The sequence below is a fragment of the Panthera onca genome, chromosome A2 (genome assembly GCF_046562875.1).
Source record: "Panthera onca isolate mPanOnc1 chromosome A2, mPanOnc1 haplotype 2, whole genome shotgun sequence".
NCBI classification, from domain to species: Eukaryota; Metazoa; Chordata; class Mammalia; order Carnivora; family Felidae; genus Panthera; species Panthera onca.
Window position 1 is genome coordinate 26,784,157 of NC_138340.1, and position 25,587 is coordinate 26,809,743.

A 25,587-nucleotide genomic window follows, 5' to 3' on the forward strand; every position below is an offset into this window, starting at 1 on the left:
CCTCCCATTCTTAATCTGCATTGAGCACACAGTCTCTTCCTGAAATAGCAGCCCATCTTTCTCCTGCTAATTCTCAAGTCATCTTTCACTGTGCCCTCTGAAATCCTTACTATTGAAAAGTACTTACATCCTCTGTATTTTTCTTAGGGTCCTGCAATACCCTACTTTAACTGAAACCTGGCTTTTCTCTAAGATATTAGCTTTCAACTCTGGAGTTGAAGCTCACTTATGGAGTTCACATGGGCTTCTACAACCTCTGATTTTGAGGCCATGGGGCTAGGTCGCATTGGGAGAGGGCTTAAACTTCCTATTGGGAACCCCATCTTCTTTGAAGTCTGAGGCATTGCATTCACAGGTTCTTCTACCCTTTTAAATTCACTGATCTTCAGTTCAGTCCCTGGTCACTCCCACTTCTGCAGACACACCGTTGCCAGCCCACATACACATTCCCGAAAAATGCTGGGACCAGATTCACCTTACCTTCTATAGTACTGTCCAATACCCTGAGTCCCTTAACCTCCTTTCCCTCAAAAGCTTCTTCACCTCTTCACTCAGTAATCCACTCAGATGGCCACATCCTGAGATTTAACTTCATTTCTCTGAAACACTTAACTTTTTTTTTTTTTTTTTTTAAATTTTTTTTTCAACGTTTTTATTTATTTTTGGGACAGAGAGAGACAGAGCATGAACGGGGGAGGGGCAGAGAGAGAGGGAGACACAGAATCGGAAACAGGCTCCAGGCTCCAAGCCATCAGCCCAGAGCCCGACGCGGGGCTCGAACTCACGGACCGCGAGATCGTGACCTGGCTGAAATCGGACGCTTAACCGACTGCGCCACCCAGGCGCCCCTGAAACACTTAACTTTTAAAATTTGGAATTAGAAATTACTTTCTATTATCTAATTATAATATTCTGTTCTTTAACCTGTCTGGAAATTCCCTCCAGTTAAACCCTCCTGGCAACTCCTTTTAAATACATTCCTCCTAGGGATGCAAGAGTGTGGGCTCTGGAGCTTATCTGCCTGGGTTTGGATTCCACCTCCACCATTTACCAGTTAGATAATCTTCACAGTTACTTAACCTCTCTGTGCCTTGCTTTCCTCATTTGTAAAATGATGGTAATTATAATACATCTCTCAGAGTTGTTAGGATTAAATGTTTAAATACATGTAAGCACTTATAATAGCGCCTAACATATATATGCTTAACATATGTTAACCATACAATCTTTTTGACTTTCATACCACAAAATACACAGACTTTAAGGGAACAGTTTGATGATTCTGACCATTCATTCACCTGCATACCATCAAGTTATAAAGCATTTCAGTCACTCCAGAAAGATCTTTTGTGCTGCTTCCCTGTCAATCTCAAACTCACCCCTCTCAAGGGCAACCACTAATTTCTTTCACCTTAGATTAGTTTTGTCTATTACTTTATATACATGGAATCATAGTAAATGGGTCTTTCACTGGGCTTAATACTTGAGGTTCATCAACGTTGTTGCATGTATTAGTAATCCATTCTTGTTTTGCTGAGTAGTACCCCATTCTGTGAATATACCACAATTTAACTGTTCAATCTTCTGTTGTGGGACATATGGGTTATTTCAAGATTTTGGCTTTTATAAATAAAGCTATTGTAAAATTCCCATACAAGTAGTTTTGTGTCCACATACTTACATTTCCATGGGTATACACCAAGGAGTGGAATTGTTGGATCAATGGGTAAATGTTTAACTTTATCAGAAACTTCCAAAGATATTTCCAAAGTGGTTATGCTGGAAATTCTCCATCTATGCTGGAAATGTAGGACAACTGCTTTATACCTCACGAGTATTTCCTATTTCCTGTGTCTTTTATTTTAGCCATTCTAGTGGGTGAAGTAATGTAACTGTGTTTTTCATTCGAATTCCCCTGAAGCTGGAGCTCCCTGGAGCTCTTCACATGTTTATTTGATTGCATAATCTTTGTGAAGAGCTTGTTCAATTGTTTTTGCCTTAAAAATGTCATTTTTTAAATTACACAGTTGTAGAATATATTCTGGATATGTCTTTTGCCAGATATATGTATTAGGAATATTTTCTCCCAGCTGTGGCTTGCATATTCATTTTCTTAAGAATGTCTTTTTGATGAGTGGTTTTAAATTTTGTTGAAGCCCATTTTTGTCAATTTATTCTTTATTAGGGTTAATGTTTTCTGGGTTCTACAAAATCTCCTAAAAGTGTTTATATTTTTAGCATTTAAATTTAGATCTATGATTTATCTTAGTTTTCGTGAATGGTGTGAAGTATGGGTTGCGGTTCATTTTCTTTTCCCCATATGGATGCTCAGAAGTTCTAGTTCTGAAAAAAGATGCTCCTATCTCTATTAAATTGCTCTCGTGTTTGGTTGAGTATCAACTGACTATATGTGTGTCTGTTTCTAAACTTTTAGTGGTATCTATGCCAATAACACATTGGCCTGATTACTGTAGCTTTATACCATGTCTTGAAATCATGAGGTACAATTTTTACATTTTGAAAATTGTTTTGTAACTTAAGACCTTTGAATTCCCATATATATTTTAGAATTTGTTAATAAATTTTGCAAAAACTATTAAAAAAAATTTAAAAAGCCTTGGGCGCCTGGGTGGCTCAATCAGTTAAGTATTCAATTCTTGGTTTCGGCTCAGGTCATGATCTCATGGTTTTGTGAATTCGAGCCCGACGTTGGGCTCTGTGATGGCAGTGCAGAGTCTGCTTGGGATTTTCTGTCTCACTCTCTCTTTGCCCCCTCCCCCACTCGTGCTGTCTCTGTCTCTCTCAAAATAAATAAAAATAAACTTAAAAAAAAAAGAAGCCTGCTGGATTCTGATTGGGATTAGATTGGATATACATTCTTTGGATCCATAAACAACATGTCTCCACTTATTTAGGTCTTCTTCAGTTTCTGTCAGCAACATTTTATACTTTTCAGTGTAGAGGTCTAGCATATATTTTATTAAATGTATTCCTGAATATTATGTATTTTTGATGCTATTGTAAATATTTTCAAAATTAAAAATTAAAAATAGAATTGTTGAATAACCATATTGTATACCTAAAATGAATATAACTGTTTATGTTAAGTATACTGGAATTAAAATTAAAAACTTAATAAAAATATTTAAATTAAAAAAATTTTTTAATTTCAACTGCTTACTGCTATAAACAACTTATATAGAAATATATAGAAATACAATTGACTTTGGTTATATCTATGCTATGTTCTGTGACCCTATAAAACTCACTTAATCTAGTAGGTTTTGTTTAGTTTTTGTGGATTGCTTAGAACTGTCTAATTAGATGATTATATTGTCTGCAAAGAGAGAAAGTTTTACTTCTTTTTTTATGATCTGTATGTGTTTTATTTCTCTTTATTATCTTACTGCACTTGCTGGGACCTCCAATACAATGCTGAATAGAAGTAGAGTACATAACCTTGCTTTGTTCCCTGTCTTAGGGGATAAATAGTCACTTTTTCACCACTAAGTATCATTCAGTTGTAGATTTTTTTAAATGGGAACCCTTTATCAGGTTGAAAAAGCTTCCTTCTATTCCTAGTTTGATGTAAGTTTTAATCATAAATGGCTAATGAATTTTTGTTAAGAGATTTTTCTACATTTATTGAGATGATCTTATGATTTTTTTCTCCATTATTCTGTTAATGTGATCACTTACACTGATTTTCAAATATAAGACCAACCTTGAATACTTGATGTTAAGGATTCATATATTTATGTTCATGAGTGATACTGATTTATAGTTCTCTTTTGGGGATTTTAATGTCTTTGCTGGTTTTGGTATCAGAATTATGCTGACCTCATTTTATTCAATGATTTGGGAAATGTTCATTCTCCTTTATTATCTGAAAGAGTGTTTAAAATTGGTATTATTTTTTTCTTAAATGTTTGGTAGAACTATACGTAAAGCCTGGATGTCGATTTCTGGACCTGTATTTTCTTTGCAGGAATGTTAATTACAAATTCAATTCCTATAAATAAATATATGGCTATTTTAAATTTTAATTTCCTTTAGTATCAGTTTTAGTAAATTGTCTTTGACAGAAATTTCCCACTTCATCTAAATTGTCAAATTTAATGGCAAAATATTGTTCATAATATTCCTTTATTTTCCCTTTTCCCTTTCATTCTTGATATTGGTAATGTGTGTACTTTTTTTCTTGATTAATATAGCTAACAGCTTATCACTTATTATATCTTTTCAAAGAACAAACTTTTGGTTTTATTTTCTCCACTGTCCATTTCTTTTATGTCATTGATATATTCTCTTGATTATTTAATTCTGCATATTTTAGATGCTTCAGATGCAGGGAAATCTGAGAGAGGAATGTTGAAATCTTCATCTAAAATTGTGTATTTATGTTTCTCTCTTTGGATCTATTACTTTTAGGTTTGCTATATCTTCTACATGAGATGACTCACTCATCATTATGGAATATGCTTCTTTAAATAATATTCATTTTCCTGCAGTCTACTTTATCTGATATTAGCATAGTCACTCTAGCTTTTTTAGAGTTAGTGCTTGCATGGTATAACCTTTTTCTTTTTAAATTTTTCACCTATGTCTTTAGATTTAATACACCTTTCTTATAAACATTATACTATGGTATCTTGCTTTTTAATTAATCTACAATCTCTGTCTTTTAGTCAGAGAGTTTAGTACATTTCCATTTAATGTAATTATTCCAATGTTTTTGAGTTTAGGACTACCATCTTGCTATTTGTTTTCAATCTGTCCCATCTGTTCTTTGTTTAGTTCTTTCCTATATTCTTTAGGATTGAATACATTTTTAGTGTCCCATTAATCTAATCAATTGGCTGATTGGTTATACTCCCCCCTTTTTTTAAATTTTTTTTTTATTAAAAAAAATTTTTTTTTTACGTTTATTTATTTTTGAGACAGAGAGAGACAGAGCATGAACAGGGGAGGGGCAGAGAGAGAGGGAGACACAGAATCTGAAACAGGCTCCAGGCTCTGAGCTGTCAGCACAGAGCCCGACGCGGGGCTCGAACTCATGGACCGTGAGATCATGACCTGAGCCGAAGTCGGACGCTTAACCGACCAAGCCACCCAGGCGCCCCTCCCCCCCCCTTTTTTTTAATGATTGCACTACAATTTAAAATATGAATCTTTAACTTATCACACTCTAACTTTGGGTAATAATAGAATATCTCATGCTTAAGAGCCTAAAAAAACATGTACTAATATCTCTACCATTCTTTTTGTTAATGTCATATATTTCATGTATTTTTCTTCTATACCATTATTATTTTTGCTTTCAACAAATACTTTTAAAGAAATTATGATATGAATAAAGAATCTTTTAGATTCATCTACATATTTAACATTACTGGCACTCTGCTCTCATTTACACCCACATTTCTACCTGGTACGTATTTTTTTCAGACTGAAGAACTTCCTTTAATATTTTTGTAGAGCAAGTTTGCTGGCAATAAATTCACCTTTTCAGTCTGAAAATGTTTTTATTTTGCTCCAACTTTTGAAGGATAGTTTCACCAAATAAAGAATTCTAGATGGACAGGTTTAAAAAAATTTTTCCCCAGCATCATTCCATTATCTTCTTATTCTCATTGCTTCAGATGGGAAGCTGTGATATATTTTATCATTGTTCTCTGGTGTATAATGTATTTTTTCCTCTGGATGTTTTTTAAGATTTTCTCTTTATCATTGATCTTAAACAATTTATGACATACCAAGGGCATGGTTTTAGGGTTGTTTCTTTTTGTTTGTTTTTTAAGTTATGATACACCATGGTGTGCTGTGGTGTGGTTTTTGAGTGATCTTTAACTCGGTTTGTTGAGCTTACTGGATCTGTGTGTATATTTTTCAAATTTTGAGAAATTTTAACCATCATGTCTATAAATTTTCTTGTGCTCAATCTCCTTGCTTTCCTTCTACTACTATGATTATACACATATTAGACTGGCTGATACTGTTTCATAAGCCATTTGGACAGTACTCATCTCTTTTTGGGCTTTTTTCCTCCTCCTTATGCTTTTGTTTGAATAGTTTCTATATTTCTGACTTCAATTTTATTGATATTGCACAGTGTTTAACTTGGTGTTAAGTCTAGTGAGTCTCAGTGCCATTTTCTCCATTTTTTCACTGATTTTACTTCTTAAATCTCTTTCTTATCTGTCCTCCTCATCTACTTCTTTGCTACTACTCTAATTCAGGCTTATACATCTCACCTACACTTCTGCATTGCCTCTTAACTGGTCATTCAGCCTCTAGCTTTTCCCATTCTGATATCATAGTTATTTTCTAGAATACAGATCATACTACAAAACTCCTCCATGTTAAATATTTTTTAAATTTCTAATGGGCTAAAATTCAAACTTCTCAACATGGCTTTCAATCCCCTTTATGGTTTCATCTAGCTTTCCTTTCTAGCACTGTAATTATGTACATTTGAATCAGTTAATGGATCAAATGTGACATAAACTTTCATTATTTTTGTCTTTGTGTTCACAGTTTGTCACAAACACCCTATAACATCCCCCAACTTGGCTAGATATATCTTATATTTTCCTTTAATAGCATTTGGTTCCTAAGATTAGCTTGGTGTTCACCAGAGCCCATTATCATTCATTGTTCACGTGTTACATTGCCTCCTCTGCCATAGTATAATCTCTTGATGAGAAAGACTCTGTGTCATTTACCTTTGGATTCCTAACATTTGGCACAGACCTAGACCTGAGCAAGGACTCAATAAATATTTGCCAACTGAAATGAACTATAAATTCAGAAGTTTATTATGACACTATATTCATAAGTCGATAAACATGGATTTATGTCAAGAGAAAATAAAATAATAACTATATCAACCAACATTAACTGAGCGCTTACTATGGGCTTGGCACTATTCTAGGTAATAATTGTTTTGATCTAACAACTCCTCTAGGAAGCAGGTTCTCTTATGTCACCACGTAACTGATGAGAAAATGAAGCACAGAGAGATTAACTGACTTGGTCAAGGGCTCACAGACAGGAGTGACAACCAGAATTTGAATCCCTACAAACTAGCTGTAGAGACCACACTTCAACTCTAACAATATTGTGCCTATTCATGTAATTTATGAGGCAATCATCTGTTTTCCAGAACAAACATTTTTATGTAGTTGTTCCTACTTCACATAACCATTCAGGGCCAGCAAAAGAAGGCATGGGACTGCTCTTCTTTCCCCAAATTTCTTCAACATCCATATTAAACTGACAGGTGAGTAGAGTGAGAAAAACAGGTATTTTTAAATGATATTCTCAAAAAGGAAATGAAAACATTTACAAACCTTCAAATAAGCACCAGAAGGTTATAAACATTCTCTAGTATCTTAAATGTATATCTAAATGATCTTGTGTCTAAGTAAACCTGCTTCCTCTATTTCCTTCTCATTCAGTGACACTCAAGAAATTAAATACTGTTAAAAACCAAAAACTTCTATATCACTAGCTTTATGGGAAAAATGATCTTTGAAGGGAAGTTTTAAAAACATTACACCACATTTTCAGTTTGTAATAAAAGCCATAACAAAATCCAACAGAGTTGTGGTTAAAGAAAGTACAACTTCTAAAGAGTTGTCATTTAAATGACAAACACTAGGTATTTGAGTGGCAAAGGTTACTAAAAGATTTTGGCATTATAATTTATCATACCACTTCCTTATAGCTCCAATGAATGATTCATGCTCAATGATATTTCATACCTGAACTTCCTATTCAGATACAATTAGATATACTATACATTAATATATACTTTGGTGGCAAGACATTGATGTTCATCTGATACCATCACCAACTAACTAAAATTATATTGAAAAAGAAGATTGATTTCAGTGAGTCTTGACTAAGTGGCTATCTCCATTGTTTAATCTGATGGTTATTAATTTTTCAAATTGCCTTACCATTGAAAACCTAAGTTAAGGAAGAGGAGGGAAGATGGCGGTGTAGGAGGACGCTGGGCTCACCGCGCGTCCTGCCGATCACTTAGATTCCACCTACACCTGCCTAAATAACCTAGAAAACCGCCAGAGGATTAACAGAACGGAGTCTCCGGAGCCAAGCGTAGACGAGAGGCCCACGGAAGAGGGTAGGAAGGGCGGCAAGGCAGTGTGTGCTCCACGGACTGGCGGGAGGGAGCCGGGGCGGAGGGGCAGCTAACCGGCCAAGCAGAGTCCCCGAGTCTGGCAGGCAAAAGCAGAGGGGCCTGACGAACTGTGTTCTGACAGCAAGCGCGACTTAGCGTCTGGGAGGTCATAAGTTAACAGCTCTGCTCAGAAAGCGGGAAGGCTGGAGGACAAAGGGAGGGAGAGCTGCTGAGCCCCCGGACGACAGAGCTCAGTTTGGTGGGGAACAAAGGCGCTCGCCAGCGCCATCTCCCCCACCCATCCCCCAGCCAAAATCCCAAAGAGAACCAGTTCCTGCCAGGGAACTTGTTCGCTCTGCGCAAACACCCAACTCTGTGCTTCTGCGGAGCCAAACCTCCGGCAGCAGATCTGACTCCCTCCCGCTGCCACAGGGCCCCTCCTGAAGTGGATCACCTAAGGAGAAGCGAGCTAAGCCTGCCCCTCCTGCCCCCGTGCACCTTGCCTACCCACCCCAGCTAATACGCCAGATCCCCAGCACCACAAGCCTGGCAGTGTGCAAGTAGCCCAGACGGGCCATGCCACCCCACAGTGAATCCTGCCCCTAGGAGAGGGGAAGAGAAGGCACACACCAGTCTGACTGTGGCCCCAGCGGTGGGCTGGGGGCAGACATCAGGTCGGACTGCGGCCCCGCCCACCAACTCCAGTTATACACCACAGCACAGGGGAAGTGCCCTGCAGGTCCTCACCACTCCAGGGACTATCCAAAATGACCAAACGGAAGAATTCCCCTCAGAAGAATCTCCAGGAAATAACAACAGCTAATGAACTGATCAAAAAGGATTTAAATAATATAACAGAAAGTGAATTTAGAATAATAGTCATAAAATTAATCGCTGGGCTTGAAAACAGTATAGAGGACAGCAGAGAATCTCTTGCTACAGAGATCAAGGGACTAAGGAACAGTCACAAGGAACTGAAAAGCGCTTTAAACGAAATGCAAAACAAAATGGAAACGATGACGGCTCGGATTGAAGAGGCAGAGGAGAGAATAGCTGAACTAGAAGATAAAGTTATGGAAAAAGAGGAAGTTGAGAGAAAGAGAGAAAAAAAAAATCCAGGAGTATGAGGGAAAAATTAGAGAACTAAGTGATACACTAAAAAGAAATAATATACGCATAATTGGTATCCCAGAGGAGGAAGAGAGAGGGAAAGGTGCTGAAGGGGTACTTGAAGAAATTATAGCTGAGAACTTCCCTGAACTGGGGAGGGAAAAAGGCATTGAAATCCAAGAGGCACAGAGAACTCCCTTCAGACGTAACTTGAATCGATCTTCTGCACGACATATCATAGTGAAACTGGCAAAATACAAGGATAAAGAGAAAATTCTGAAAGCAGCAAGGGATAAACGTGCCCTCACATATAAAGGGAGACCTATAAGACTCGTGACTGATCTCTCTTTTGAAACTTGGCAGGCCAGAAAGGATTGGCACGATATCTTCAGTGTGCTAAACAGAAAAAATATGCAGCCGAGAATCCTTTATCCAGCAAGTATGTCATTTAGAATAGGAGAGATAAAGGTCTTCCCAAACAAACAAAAACTGAAGGAATTTGTCACCACTAAACCAGCCCTACAAGAGATCCTAAGGGGGATCCTGTGAGACAAAGTACCAGAGACATCACTACAAGCATAAAACATACAGACATCACAATGACTCTAAACCCGTATCTTTCTATAATAACACTGAATGTAAATGGATTAAATGCGCCAACCAAAAGACATAGGGTATCAGAATGGATAAAAAAACAAGACCCATCTATTTGCTGTCTACAAGAGACTCATTTTAGATCTGAGGACACCTTTAGATTGAGAGTGAGGGGATGGAGAACTATTTATCATGCTACTGGAGGCCAAAAGAAAGCTGGAGTAGCCATACTTATATCAGACAAACTAGACTTTAAATTAAAGGCTGTAACAAGAGATGAAGAAGGGCATTATATAATAATTACAGGGTCTCTCCATCAGGAAGAGCTAACAATTATAAATGTCTATGCGCCGAATACCATTGCCCCCAAATATATAAAACAATTACTCATAAACATAAGCAACCTTATTGATAAGAATGTGGTCATTGCAGGGGACTTTAACACCCCACTTACAGAAATGGATAGATCATCTAGACACACGGTCAATAAAGAAACAAGGGCCCTGAATGATACACTGGATCAGATGGACTTGACAGATATATTTAAAACTCTGCATCCCAAAGCAACAGAATATACTTTCTTCTCGAGTGCACATGGAACATTCTCCAAGATAGATCATATACTGGGTCACAAAACAGCCCTTCATAAGTTTACAAGAATTGAAATTATACCATGCATACTTTCAGACCACAATGCTATGAAGCTTGAAATCAACCACAGGAAAAATCTGGAAAACCTCCAAAAGCATGGAGGTTAAAGAACACCCTACTAACGAATGAGTGGGTCAACCAGGCAATTAGAGAAGAAATTAAAAAATATATGGAAACAGACGAAAATGAAAATACAACAATCCAAATGCTTTGGGATGCAGCGAAGGCAGTCCTGAGAGGAAAATACATTGCAATCCAGGCCTATCTCAAGAAACAAGAAAAATCCCAAATACAAAATCTAACAGCACACCTAAAGGAAATAGAAGCAGAACAGCAAAGGCAGCCTAAACCCAGCAGAAGAAGAGAAATAATAAAGATCAGAGCAGAAATAAACAATATAGAATCTAAAAAAACTGTAGAGCAGATCAATGAAACCAAGAGTTGGTTTTTTGAAAAAATAAACAAAATTGACAAACCTCTAGCCAGGCTTCTCAAAAAGAAAAGGGAGATGACCCAAATAGATAAAATCATGAATGAAAATGGAATGATTACAACCAATCCCTCAGAGATACAAACAATTATCAGGGAATACTATGAAAAATTATATGCCAACAAATTGGACAACCTGGAAGAAATGGACAAATTCCTAAACACCCACACTCTTCCAAAACTCAATCAGGAGGAAATAGAAAGCTTGAACAGACCCATAACCAGCGAAGAAATTGAATCGGTTATCAAAAATCTCCCAACAAATAAGAGTCCAGGACCAGATGGCTTCCCAGGGGAGTTCTACCAGACATTTAAAGCAGAGATAATACCTATCCTTCTCAAGCTATTCCAAGAAATAGAAAGGGAAGGAAAACTTCCAGACTCATTCTATGAAGCCAGTATTACTTTGATTCCTAAACCAAACAGAGAGACCCAGTAAAAAAAGAGAACTACAGGCCAATATCTCTGATGAATATGGATGCAAAAATTCTCAATAAGATACTAGAAATCGAATTCAACAGCATATAAAAAGAATTATTCACCATGATCAAGTGGGATTCATTCCTGGGATGCAGGGCTGGTTCAACATTCGCAAATCAATCAACGTGATACATCACATTAACAAAAAAAAAAAGAGAAGAACCATATGATCCTGTCAATCGATGCAGAAAAGGCCTTTGACAAAATCCAGCACCCTTTCTTAATAAAAACCCTTGAGAAAGTCGGGATAGAAGGAACATACTTAAAGATCATAAAAGCCATTTATGAAAATCCCACAGCTAACATCATCCTCAACGGGGAAAAACTGAGAGCTTTTTCCCTGAGATCAGGAACACGACAGGGATGCCCACTCTCACCGCTGTTGTTTAACATAGTGCTGGAAGTTCTAGCTTCAGCAATCAGACAACAAAAGGAAATCAAAGGCATCAAAATTGGCAAAGATGAAGTCAAGCTTTCACTTTTTGCAGATGACATGATATTATACATGGAAAATCCGATAGACTCCACCAAAAGTCTGCTAGAACTGATACATGAATTCAGCAAAGTTGCAGGATACAAAATCAATGTACAGAAATCAGTTGCATTCTTATACACTAACAATGAAGCAACAGAAAGACAAATGAAGAAACTGATCCCATTCACAATTGCACCAAGAAGCATAAAATACCTAGGAATAAATCTAACCAAAGATGTAAAAGATCTGTATGCTGAAAACTATAGAAAGCTTATGAAGGTAATTGAAGAAGATATAAAGAAATGGAAAGACATTCTCTGCTCATGGATTGGAAGAATAAATATTGTCAAAATGTCAATACTACCCAAAGCTATCTACACATTCAATGCAATCCCAATCAAAATTGCACCAGCATTCTTCTCGAAACTAGAACAAGCCATCCTAAAATTCATATGGAACCACAAAAGGCCCCGAATAGCCAAAGTAATTTTGAAGAAGACCAAAGCAGGAGGCATCACAATCCCAGACTTTAGCCTCTACTACAAAGCTGTCATCATCAAGACAGCATGGTATTGGCATAAAAACAGACACATAGACCAATGGAATAGAATAGAAACCCCAGAACTAGACCCACAAACGTATGGCCAACTCATCTTTGACAATGCAGGAAAGAACATCCAATGGAAAAAAGACAGTCTCTTTAACAAATGGTGCTGGGAGAACTGGACAGCAACATGCAGAAGGTTGAAACTAGACCACTTTCTCACACCATTCACAAAAATAAACTCAAAATGGATAAAGGACCTGAATGTGAGACAGGAAACCATCAAAACCTTAGAGGAGAAAGCAGGAAAAGACCTCTCTGACCTCAGCCGTAGCAATCTCTTACTCGACACATCCCCAAAGGCAAGGGAGTTAAAAGCAAAAGTGAATTACTGGGACCTTATGAAGATAAAAAGCTTCTGCACAGCAAAGGAAACAACCAACAAAACTAAAAGGCAACCAACGGAATGGGAAAAGATATTTGCAAATGACATATCGGACAAAGGGCTAGTATCCAAAATCTATAAAGAGCTCACCAAACTCCACACCCGAAAAACAAATAACCCAGTGAAGAAATGGGCAGAAAACATGAATAGACACTTCTCTAAAGAAGACATCCGGATGGCCAACAGGCACATGAAAAGATGTTCAACGTCGCTCCTTATCAGGGAAATACAAATCAAAACCACACTCAGATACCACCTCACGCCAGTCAGAGTGGCCAAAATGAACAAATCAGGAGACTATAGATGCTGGAGAGGATGTGGAGAAACGGGAACCCTCTTGCACTGTTGGTGGGAATGCAAATTGGTGCAGCCGCTCTGGAAAGCAGTGTGGAGGTTCCTCAGAAAATTAAAAATAGACCTACCCTATGACCCAGCAATAGCACTGCTAGGAATTTATCCAAGGGATACAGGAGTACTGATGCATAGGGGCACTTGTACCCCAATGTTTATAGCAGCACTCTCAACAATAGCCAAATTATGGAAAGAGCCTAAATGTCCCATCAACTGATGAATGGATAAAGAAATTGTGGTTTATATACACAATGGAGTACTATGTGGCAATGAGAAAAAATGAAATATGGCCTTTTGTAGCAATGTGGATGGAACTGGAGAGTGTGATGCTAAGTGAAATAAGCCATACAGAGAAAGACAGATACCATATGGTTTCACTCTTATGTGGATCCTGAGAAACATAACAGAAACCCATGGGGGAGGGGAAGGAAAAAAAAAAAAAAAGAGGTTAGAGTGGGAGAGAGCCAAAGCATAAGAGACTGTTAAAAACTGAGAACAAACTGAGGGTTGATGGGGGGTGGGAGGGAGGGTAGGGTGGGTGATGGGTATGAGGAGGGCACCTTTTGGGATGAGCACTGGGTGTTGTATGGAAACCAATTTGACAGTAAATTTCATATATTAAAAAAAATAATAAATAAATAAATAAACATAAAAAAAAAGAAAACCTAAGTTAAAAGAAGAAATTGTTGTAATTTAAATGTTAAAGTGAATCACTCATAATTAAGAATAACATGAAAAATAAAATTTTTTATTTGAAAGGTTGAACATTTAATGGTAACTGGAATAGTAAGTGGCCTATACATAAATATTCATATTGGTGTGGCTATAAGAATATTTATTTGCTGCCTTTGGCTATGTAAAGGTTTTAGCTAAAGAACCAAGCAAAGCGGACTATTTAGCAATTACCCTCTAAATTGAGGTTGCAAACTGTATGCTCAGAGGGCCTATGCAGATAACCCAAATGTATGAAGCAGGAAGGGTCTGAGTGCACATGCATTCTTTATGAGTGGCGAGGACTAAACTTCACACAGAGCTCAAAGCTCTTTTAAAAGTGTGCAGTTGCCACTCGGCTTCAGCTGACTGCTCACTGCACTACAGACAATATTGACAATTTCTGATTTATAAATGTTAGCTAAAGAGCTTTAAAAATACTGCGCTTCAAAGTTTACCACCAAAGTATCTACAGTTCCTAAGAAAGTAGATGTGAAGAAAGTTTTGGCAAAAAGCAGAGAACTAGAGCAACACCACACCAACACCAAGGAGGATCCTAGCAATGGCATTCTGAATGGGTGGTGCTCACTCTCATCTTACTTCTTGCTATAGAAGGTTCCCCTAAAACATGGCTCAGCTTTAATTCGATAAGGGCCCAATGGGGATAGACTGCATTAACAGTGGAAATGAAAGACACTCTGCTGCTGTAGCATCTCTTGGATTGAGGGGAAAGGAGTATAAGTTTTAGAACTGAATTTTTAAATATCTGTTTGAATAGTACAGAATACTTCTGGGATTATCAAGCACATTTAGAAAGGTACATGACAAACTCATTTATTTTCTCTCCCATGTCAGGAGACACAGTAAGATTTGCCAATTTGGTTGAACAAATATTTATGGAGCACTTACTACATGCCATGTACTTATAGGGACTAGGGATAAAAGTCAATTAAGACAAGCTTATAGTCTAAAGGCGGGGAGATACATAAGCAAATATGATTTAGGTGCAGACTGAAGAAGGGTTATGAAGATCATGAATTTGTGAATGGCAATGGTGAACTATACCCCAAATATCTAAACCACAGAGGGGATATCATGGAGGGCTTCCTGGAAGATATAGCAACTAAAGACCAAACTGAAGCTATAATCCTTATCTATGACTTAAGACTGTGCCAGGCACTGTTCTAAAGCCTCATGTTTATATACTTGTGTAAATCTCCACAACAATCTTAATAGGATGTATATCTCATATTATCTGCATTTTATAGATGAGGAAAATGAACAGAAACTTGCACAGGGTCACATAACTAGTAACTGGCAGAATTCAGATACCATGCTCTTAACTTCTATATATTACTTATGGGTTTGTATTTAACAAAATATAAAATAATTAGAATACATTACAAGCAGTTATGACTTGGTGATTTCACTGGGATGGGGAATGCTATAGAAAAAAATGTCTTATCTTTGCTTATTGCTTAGGACTATCTCAAATGTAAGTGAACAATTCTTTCCAGATTCAACCAGAACACTATAGAAAAAATATTTTATCTTCGCTTATTGCTTAGAACTATCTCAAATATAAGTGAACAATTCTTTCTAGATTCAACCACATTGAGGAAAAACTTCTAGATATGTTACAAATATTATGACTGCTTTGCCTTTTAAAATTTAGCATGAGCTTAAACTTACCTAAAATAGCGACCAATTTGCTTTCTTCATACCAGGATTTTTTAAAAACTACATGTAACTATTCTCCACTGAGTCATCTAACTGGAGAGTGGGAAGATGAGGTAGATGAATCAAAGAACACTGCCCCACAGGACCTATTACACTAATAAATATTACTATTTATTTTTTAGTTTCGGCAGTACACTTCTTATATCATTAGATACCTGGTGCTGCTAGCACAAATTCATGTGACTTATTTGTTAAATAAGAAATATTGGTCAATCAAGTTCACTTGCGATGTTGTCAAGGTTCACTTGTAAAGAAAGATAGTATTTGATTTTCAAATACTGTATTCCTACAAATAACACTGTGTGTGTGTGTGTGTGTGTGTGTGTGTGTGTGTGTGTGTGTGTGTATTATAGCCATGTACAGAATGATCAGTTAAAATTTAAGAAAATATCTAGGACTTCAGTTAATTAACTGACAAAGGGGACTGAACCCACAAAGCAAGGTAAAGACAGATTTGATTCATTTAACTGCACACAGAAAAGTGTATTGGTCTCACATACAATTTAACTCTTGGAAACCACATAACATTGAACTCTAAAAAATCTTAGATGAATAAGGAAATCATACTTAAACATAGAAGGGTGAATGCAATTTTATATTATTATAAATGAATTATGCACCACTAATTGCCCTGTTACAGACTTCAACTCTATTACATATACAGTGAGTTTTACATTGCCTTCTTACATTTGCATGTTGTTAGAGGACTTTTATTTCTACTCAAAGAACTCCCTTTAGCATTTATTGTAAGACAGGTTTAGTGGTAATGAATTCCATCAGCTTTTGTTTGTCTGGGAAAGTCTTTATCCCTCCATTGTTTCTGAAAGACAGCTTTGCTAGGTATCGTATTCTTGGTTGATTTTAAGTTTTTTTTTTTAATATTTATCAATATCTCTTTTATATTTATCATATTCTCTTCTGGCCTGAAAGGCTTCTGTTGAAAAATCTCCCCATAGTTTTATGGGAATTCCTTTGTATGTAACTTCTCTCTTTTCTCTTGTTGCTTTTAAAATTCTTTCTTTGACTCAACATGTAATTGTAATATGTCTGTAATATGTCTGTGTAGTCTTATTTGGGGTCCTTTGGGCCTCTTGGATCTGGATATCTATTTCTCTCCCCAGGTTTGGGAAGTTTTGAGCCATTACTGATTTAAATACACTTTCTATCCTTTTCTCTTTCTCTTCTTCTTCTGGAATTCCCATAATGTGAATATTGGGAATATTCCCATAATGTAAATTTTCCTTATGTCTCATAATTCTCATAGGGTTTTTTCACTCTTTGTCATTTCATTTCACTTTTTACTCCCCTGACTGGATAATTTTAATTGCCTTGTCCTCCAGGTCACTCATTCTTTTTTCTGCATGGTTGAATCGCTTTTGAAGCTCTCTATTGAATTCTTCAGTTCAACTTCCTATATTTTTCAGCTCTAGCATTTCTATTAGTTTATTTTTGATGTTTTCTATTCCTTTGTCAAAAATCCTGTGCTGTGTGTAGTTTGTTTTCCTAAGTTCATTGAGTTGTCTGTCTGTATGTTCTTGTAGGTCACCAAATTTCTTTAAGAAGATTATTCTGGGGGCGTCTGAGTGGCTCAGTCGGTTGGGCGTCCGACTTCAGCTCAGGTCATGATCTCATGGTTTGTGGGTTTGAGCACTGCATCGGGCTCTGTGCTGACAGTGCAGAGCCTGGAGCCTGTTTCGGATTCTGTGTCTCCCTCTCTCTCTGCCCCACCCCTGTTCACACTCTGTCTCTGTCTCAAGAATAAATAAACATTAAAAAAAAAGAAGATTATTCTGAATTCTTTGTCTGACACATCACAGATCTCCATTTGTTTAGAATCAGTTATTAGAGCTTTATTAGTTTCCAGGTGTCATATTCACCTGACTTTTCATGATCCTTCCTTATACTGGCGTCCATACATTTGAGTAAGTGGTAAAAGGTTTCTTCTAAAATAAATGTATTTAAGATCCCCAAAGGTGAGTTATTTAAAGGAAAGTATTAATCACAGGTTGTATACAAACATGGTAAAGTCATGAGAGTAGTACTAAAATAACTGAAGTTTGAGAAAGACTAGTCAAGTCATATCAGGCTCAAATTTCTTGGCCTGTAACCTACAGTTTACATCTCCATACATTATTGCTGCTTTATGTCTTAGAGGTTACACAATAGGCATAAAATCTCCCAACCTATATCTGACTGTTGTATTATAGGACTGCTGTTTCCTTAAGGCTATTTTTTGAAAATCTGGCCACAATGATTAATCATTCTTTGTTCTCCAAATGTGTACCAATTTCCAGCCTTCAAGCTTCTGTTCATGCTGTTCCTTCTGCTTGGAATGTTCACTTCCCTTCTCTAGCTGTTGAATTCTTACAGTCCTTCAAAGGCCCAACTAACTGTAATCTTCTTCATGCAGCCTTTCCTCATCCTGCAGTTAGATGGGCTTCTTTCCCTTTGATGATATCAGTAGAACTTCTCTCTTCACTGAGCTTCCTATCAGTTTTGGTAATATTCCAGATGCTCAAATAATTATATTCTCCCACCTAGTGGATTTTAAGCTCTTTCATGGGAGGGAAAGGAAGAGTATGCATTTTATTCATTTTTATATACTTAACAAAGTACCTTATACACAGAGTAGGCCCATAATTAGTATTTGCTGAATTTAAATTTAATATTTTAAGCAACATTCATGTGACACTTACAATTTTGCGCTTGATCATGAAAAGTGGGATTTTTGCATGGAGAGGAGTTGAGGACAGTTCCTTATGGACCGTTGATAAATACAATCTTCTTTTAATGTTCCCTAAATCAGTAATTCTGAAAAAAGAAAGAAGAGAGAAAGATTTTCATCAATATAATAACCACCGCTTTGGATAATCATCAAAATGATATAGTTTATCATATAGGCCCTTTCCAATAGGGAGAGCAAACACAGAATTTAAGAACTGCCTTTTTTTCTCCTTTCAAGGAGTAATAAAGTTTCTTCCTTAAATTCAAAGTGCTCACAAGCCTGAATGTATAAATTCATTTAATATGCTAATTTATTTCAGTACTCTACACTAGATTTCCACAGTCTTCTAGCCTATGAAAAAATTCAATCTGTATGAACTGAGAAACTGCTAGCTTTTAATAACCATTGCTTGTTCCAGCCCCTTAAGCTTGTGTTATCTTGGGACATACTGTCACCTACTAAATAGGAAAACATTATGGGTTTCTTTCCCTAGAAACGCACCTGTCATTTTATATAGGCTCTTAGTCTGCTTAGAGACAGACACAAAACACTGACTGTCGGTTTCACTTCCTAAGCACATATCTTCAAACCAGAATTATAATACACAAGTTTATTGCTCACTATTCAGGTCAAGCCGCTGTGATACCAAGGACACTGAATTTGAACATCTTTAATAGATTTAGACCACAGCCATGATCACAAAGATTAGGTTTGCTTCAAATTGATAGAGGCTCATTTTTATGTTCTGCTTCCTTTAGGTCTCAGAGGCAACAGGAGGCTTAAAATCTCCAAACCTGTCTCAGGCTGCTATATGGTAGAGTTGATGCTTATTAAAGACTGTCTTTTTACCGGAGAATAGTGATGTTTCTACCATTTTTAGCAACTTTATCTACATGTACAAACTGCTAATTTTCTACAATTAGTAATCCCCCAAGCTGACAACATTTCATTCAAATGAACTACTATTAATATTTACAGTGTAATTAAATATTTTAAGTCAACATAGCCTTTTATTTTTTAAAAGATGTTTATTTATTTCACTTGATCTTAGCCAAAAGGCTGAGAAGCGGTAAGATGTTTATTTATTTATTTGGAAAGAGAGAGAGAGTGTGCATGCAAGTGGGGGGGGGGGGGCAGAGAGAGAGAGAGAGAGAGAGAGAGAGAGAATCCCAAGCAGGCTCTGTGCTATCAGCGCAGAGTGCAATATAGGGCTTGATCTTACAAATTGTGAGATCATGACCTGAGAGCCAAAATCAAGAGTCAGATGCTTACCCAACTGAGCCACTCAGGTGCTCCAACATGGCCTTTTCTATAGCTTTTCCTTATCTCCCTTCCTACTTTTCTAATCTCATTATTTCTTCCCTCTAAAACACATATTCTTCTGTAGAAAAACTATCAGTGAACAATGTTAAGAATAAATACAGTAAAAATTAGATGAGATGAATTCAGAGTATGCCCCACCTAAAAATTATACCCTACATGCACTAAACAATACTATAAATTTATTTAAAAAGCAATAAAGCCTTTCAATCCATAGTCAGAGGTAAGGTTAAAATGCAAAAGTGTTAAGCTTACTGCAGTTTTATATTTAGATGTATAAGTAAATATAGTATAATATTTGCCCCAAGGCAGTGTCTTCAAAGTGAGATGAGCATACGGGGAGGTGTGGTGGTTAGAGCTATCTTTCATCCCATCCTTTACAAATGTTATTTTTGTGCACATTTCCAAATAAATGTGTTTTTGAAATAAATAAATGTACCTATGTGGTTAGTGTGCTCAAACATTTTACCAATAGGATCAAATATGTTTGGAAAGCATTGTCATGTTATTAGGTGTCTTGTGTAAGAAGCTCTGATTAGAAAAATAGAAGGAAAACCATATTGGGATTCTGGAAAAGGAGAGGGAAGAAAAAGTTCCCTCACATCATACAAAAAGTTTGGTTGCACCAACCAAAACTCAGTTGAGCACAATCTTACTAAAGCTCTGCTTTGCTTATAGAGAAAAGACTATGTCATTTTTATTTGAATTGGTAAGGATCAAACTCCAGAAGAATGTTTGAGCAGACTACCATTTTATCAACATATAGAACTACAGGAACATTCATTCATTCACATATTTAAGAAAAAGCTCACTGAACCAGACAGTATCCTGGGAGTACACTGGGGAATATGATGGTGAGAAAAGCAAGGTAAAAAAGGAGAAAGAGAAAAAATAAATGCCAGTTCTCCTAAATGCAATGAAGAAAACAAAGAAGAGACGGAATTAGAAAACATCAAGAAATGATCTACTTTATAATAAAGCCAGCAGGGTTAGGTAGGACCTAGCAGGTAAAAAGAGGGCATAAAGTAGAAAGGGCAGCCTAGAGCCAAATCATGCAGGGTCTTTAGCCAAGGTAAAGGGTTTTATAAATTTACTGTTCACACTGGGAGAGTCAACATTCCACCTTGCATGATGAATGGATATCATAAAAACAAATAATTATAGTCTCTTTGATTTCTTTATTTTATATGTATAACTGAAATGAGGATTTTAGAGTACAATCTCATGTGCTTTGATAAATGTTTACACTGATATAATCACCACTCCAAACAAAATATAGAACATTTCCATCACCTTAGAAAGTTCTCTCTTGGCCCCCTCTCATCAATCATCACTCCTGATTTCTAACATCATGTCTAAGTTTTGTCTGTTCTCAAAATTCTTATAAATGAAATGGTGTAGCATATACTCTTCTGTGACTGGCTTCTTTCACTTAACATGACATTTTTGAGATTTATCCATGTTGTAACATGCACCAATGGTTCATTTCTTTAATTGCTGAGGCTTGTATGGCTATGCAATTTATCTATCCATTCTCTTGTTGATGGATACTTATTTCCGGTATGGGTTTTTCATAAATAAGACCTGTCTGAATATGCCTGTGAGTTTTTTTGAGAACAAGTATTTTCATTCTCTTGATAACTAGGAATGGGATTACTGGGTAGTTGGGGAATAAATATGTATAATTTTATAGATTCTATAGATATTTTATAGGTTTCTCATAAATAAGACCTGTCTGAATATGCCTGTAGAGTCTTTTTGTGAACAAGTATTTTTATTCTCTTGATAACTAGGAATGGGATTACTGGGTAGTTGGGGAATAAGTATGTACAATTTTATAAAAATAATTCTCCAAAGTGGTTGCAGTGGTTCCATACTCTCAACAACTTTTGGTACTAGCAGACTTTAATGTTAGCCAATTCTGGTTGGTATGAACAAATATCATTGCGATTTTATTTGCATTTGTCTTATGAATAATGACACTGACTACTTTTTTTTTTTTTTTTAATAAGCTTTACGCCCAACATGGGACTCAAACTCACAACCCTGAGATCAAGAGTCGCTCACTTCAATGACCAAGCCAGCCAGGTACTCTCACCTTGACCACTTTTACATGTATTTACTGGTATGTCTTGTGTAATGTCTGTTAAGTCATTTGCTCAACTTTATTGGGTTGTTTTCTTATAATTATTTATATATTTTGGATATTTGTCCTTTGTCATATATATGCATTGTGAATACTTTCTTGCCTATTATAATGGTATCTTTTGTTAACCTTTTATTTGGAAATAATTTCTCACACAAAAGTATCAATAGTACACAGAAACTCATATACACATTATCTATATTAGCTTATTGCTTAATGATACCTTTTGATTAGAAGTTTTTAATTTCATGAAGTCCAGCTTATCATTATTTACAGTCGCACTTTCTATTTCCTAAAAAATCCCTGCCTAGCCCAAAGTTGCAAAGAAGATACTTTTCTACGCTTTCTTCTAGATCTTTATAGTTTTAGTTTTTCATTCTATGATCCATCCAATATTAATTTCAGTATATTATGTGAGGTAGTGGGTGTGGTTCTTTCTGTATGTTTATCAAGTTGTCCCAGCACTATTTGTTAAAGATTCTCCTTTTCCAAATTGAAATGCCATGGTACTTTGCTGAAAATCAATTGTATATGTGTGAGTGTGGATCTATTTCTGGGCTTTCTATGGATCCATTTGTTTCATTTATCCATTCTTCCGCCAATGTCACACTGTCTTGATCACTCTGGATTTGTAGTAAGTCTTGAAAGTAGATGAAGAAACTCTTCAACTTTTTGTTTGTTTTTTTTGTTTTTTTGTTTTTTGAGGTTCATTAGGCCCTTGCTTTTCCAGATAGATTTTAGGATCCACTTATCATTTTCTATAAAAAAAAGTTGTTAAGAGTTTTGGATTGTGTTGAATCTATAAGATCAATTTGGGGAGAACAATATTGAGTTACCCAATCCACTTACATGGTATTTATTATGTATTTGTTTAGGCCTTGTTTAATTTCTTTCACAATATTTTACAGCTTTAATTTTAGAAGTCTTGTGCAGCTTTTGTTAAATTTATTCCTAAGTATTTTGTTTTTTGATGTGATTGAAGATAATTGCTACTAGTATACAAAAATTTCATCGATTTTTGTATATAATTATTTCTGTGACCTTGCTTAATTCACACATTACTTTTAGTAGTTGTTTTGTAGATTCCTGAGGATTTTATACATAAACAATCATGTCTTCAGTGAATAAAGACTTTATTTCTGTTTTTTTCAATATTTTTATTTTTTATTTTTTATTTTTTTCTTGCATTACTGCACTGGTTAGCACCTCCAGCATATACTAAATTGAAATAATGAGAGCAGAAAACCTTGCCTTGTTCCTAATCATAAGGGAAAAATGTTCACTATGGTTCCATTACATATCATGTTAGATGTAAGTTCCCTTTAACATATTGAGGATCTTGTCTTTTCTATTTCTAGTTTTTTTAAAGGTTTTTTTTTTTTTTTTAATTCATGAAAGGGTATGGAATTCTGTCCAATGCTTTTTCTGCATTGAGATAGTCCTGTTGTGTTTCTCCTTTATTCTGTCCATATTTTGAATTATACTGATTGACTTCCAAATGTGAAACCAACCTTGTATTCTTGGTATAAATTTCAATTATGCTAGTATTTTGTTGAAGAATTTTACACCTGTGTTCATGAGGTACATTGGTTTGTATTTTCTCATGATATTTATATCAGGTTTTGACAACAGAGTTAAGCTAATCCCATAAAGTGATTTGGGAAGAGTTTCCTCCTCTTCTATTGTCTGAAAATTTATTTAAAATGGTGCTAGTTTATTTATTTTTATTTTTAAATGTTTATTTATCTATTTTGAGGAGGGTAGGGGCACAGAGAGAGGAAGAGAGAGAATCCCAAGCAGGTTCCATGCTGTCAGTGCAGAGCCAGATGCAGAGCTCCATCTCACCACCTGTGAGATCATGACCTGAGCTGAAATCCGGAGTCGGATGCTTAATCAAATGAGCCACCCAGGTGCCCTAAAATGGTGCTAGTTTAAATGTTAATAGAATTAATGTAAGTCTAAAGCTTTCTTTGTGGGAAGATTTTGGTTATATATTCAATTTAACAGATTATGAGGCTATTCAGATTTCTAATTTTTGTTGTTTCAGTTTTAATACATTGGGATTTTATTGCCTTAAAGTTGTTCATATTATTCCCTTTATTATCACTTAACATTAGTAGGATCTGTAGTGGTATCCTGTCTCTCATTCTTGACATTGGTAATTTGTGACTTCTCTCTTTTTATTATTCAATCCCTCTATGGTTTATTAAGTTTAACTTTTTAAAGAAACAACTCTTGGCTTTGTAGAATTTCTCTATTCTTTGTTTTCAATTTTATTGATTCTTGGTTCTATGTTTATTTCTTTCCTTCTACTTATTTTAGGTTTAATTTGTTCTGTTTTTCCCCCTTCACTTCTTCGGGTGGAAAGTTAGATAATTAATTTTAAACCTCTCTCTTTAACTGGACAGCAACATGCAGAAGGTTGAAACTAGACCACTTTCTCACACCATTCACAAAAATAAACTCAAAATGGATAAAGGACCTGAATGTGAGACAGGAAACCATCAAAACCTTAGAGGAGAAAGCAGGAAAAGACCTCTCTGACCTCAGCCGTAGCAATCTCTTACTCGGCACATCCCCAAAGGCAAGGGAATTAAAAGCAAAAGTGAATTACTGGGACCTTATGAAGATAAAAAGCTTCTGCACAGCAAAGGAAACAACCAACAAAACTAAAAGGCAACCAACGGAATGGGAAAAGATATTTGCAAATGACATATCGGACAAAGGGCTAGTATCCAAAATCTATAAAGAGCTCACCAAACTCCACACCCGAAAAACAAATAACCCAGTGAAGAAATGGGCAGAAAACATGAATAGACACTTCTCTAAAGAAGACATCCGGATGGCCAACAGGCACATGAAAAGATGTTCAACGTCGCTCCTTATCAGGGAAATACAAATCAAAACCACACTCAGATACCACCTCACGCCAGTCAGAGTGGCCAAAATGAACAAATCAGGAGACTATAGATGCTGGAGAGGATGTGGAGAAACAGGAACCCTCTTGCACTGTTGGTGGGAATGCAAATTGGTGCAGCCGCTCTGGAAAGCAGTGTGGAGGTTCCTCAGAAAATTAAAAATAGACCTACCCTATGACCCAGCAATAGCACTGCTAGGAATTTATCCAAGGGATACAGGAGTACTGATGCATAGGGGCACCTGTACCCCAATGTTTATAGCGGCACTCTCAACAATAGCCAAATTATGGAAAGAGCCTAAATGTCCATCAACTGATGAATGGATAAAGAAATTGTGGTTTATATACACAATGGAATACTACGTGGCAATGAGAAAAAATGAAATATGGCCTTTTGTAGCAACATGGATGGAACTGGAGAGTGTGATGCTAAGTGAAATAAGCCATACAGAGAAAGACAGATACCATATGGTTTCACTCTTATGTGGATCCTGAGAAACATAACAGAAACCCATGGGGGAGGGGAAGGAAAAAAAAAAAAAAAAAAGAGGTTAGAGTGGGAGAGAGCCAAAGCATTAGAGACTGTTAAAAACTGAGAACAAACTGAGGGTTGATGGGGGGTGGGAGGGAGGGCAGGGTGGGAGGGAGGGCAGGGTGGGTGATGGGTATTGAGGAGGGCACCTTTTGGGATGAGCACTGGGTGTTGTATGGAAACCAATTTGACAGTAAATTTCATATATTAA

At 36.3% G+C, this 25,587-nt stretch overlaps 1 protein-coding gene across 26 annotated transcripts in view; it reads right to left on the minus strand.

Annotated features, from left to right (window-relative positions):
* CFAP20DC (CFAP20 domain containing) overlaps positions 1-25,587 on the minus strand; it is a 239,585-nt gene that overhangs the window by 137,325 nt on the left and 76,673 nt on the right. For all 26 annotated transcript variants that reach the window (XR_009609729.3, XR_009609730.3, XR_009609728.3 and 23 more), the window contains one exon: positions 18,433-18,547. Coding sequence is in view for 22 of the 26 variants with exons in the window: in XM_060631462.3 (XP_060487445.3) it covers positions 18,433-18,547 (115 nt within the window). In the remaining 4 variants the exon portion in view is untranslated. The remainder of the gene's footprint in view (positions 1-18,432; positions 18,548-25,587) is intronic.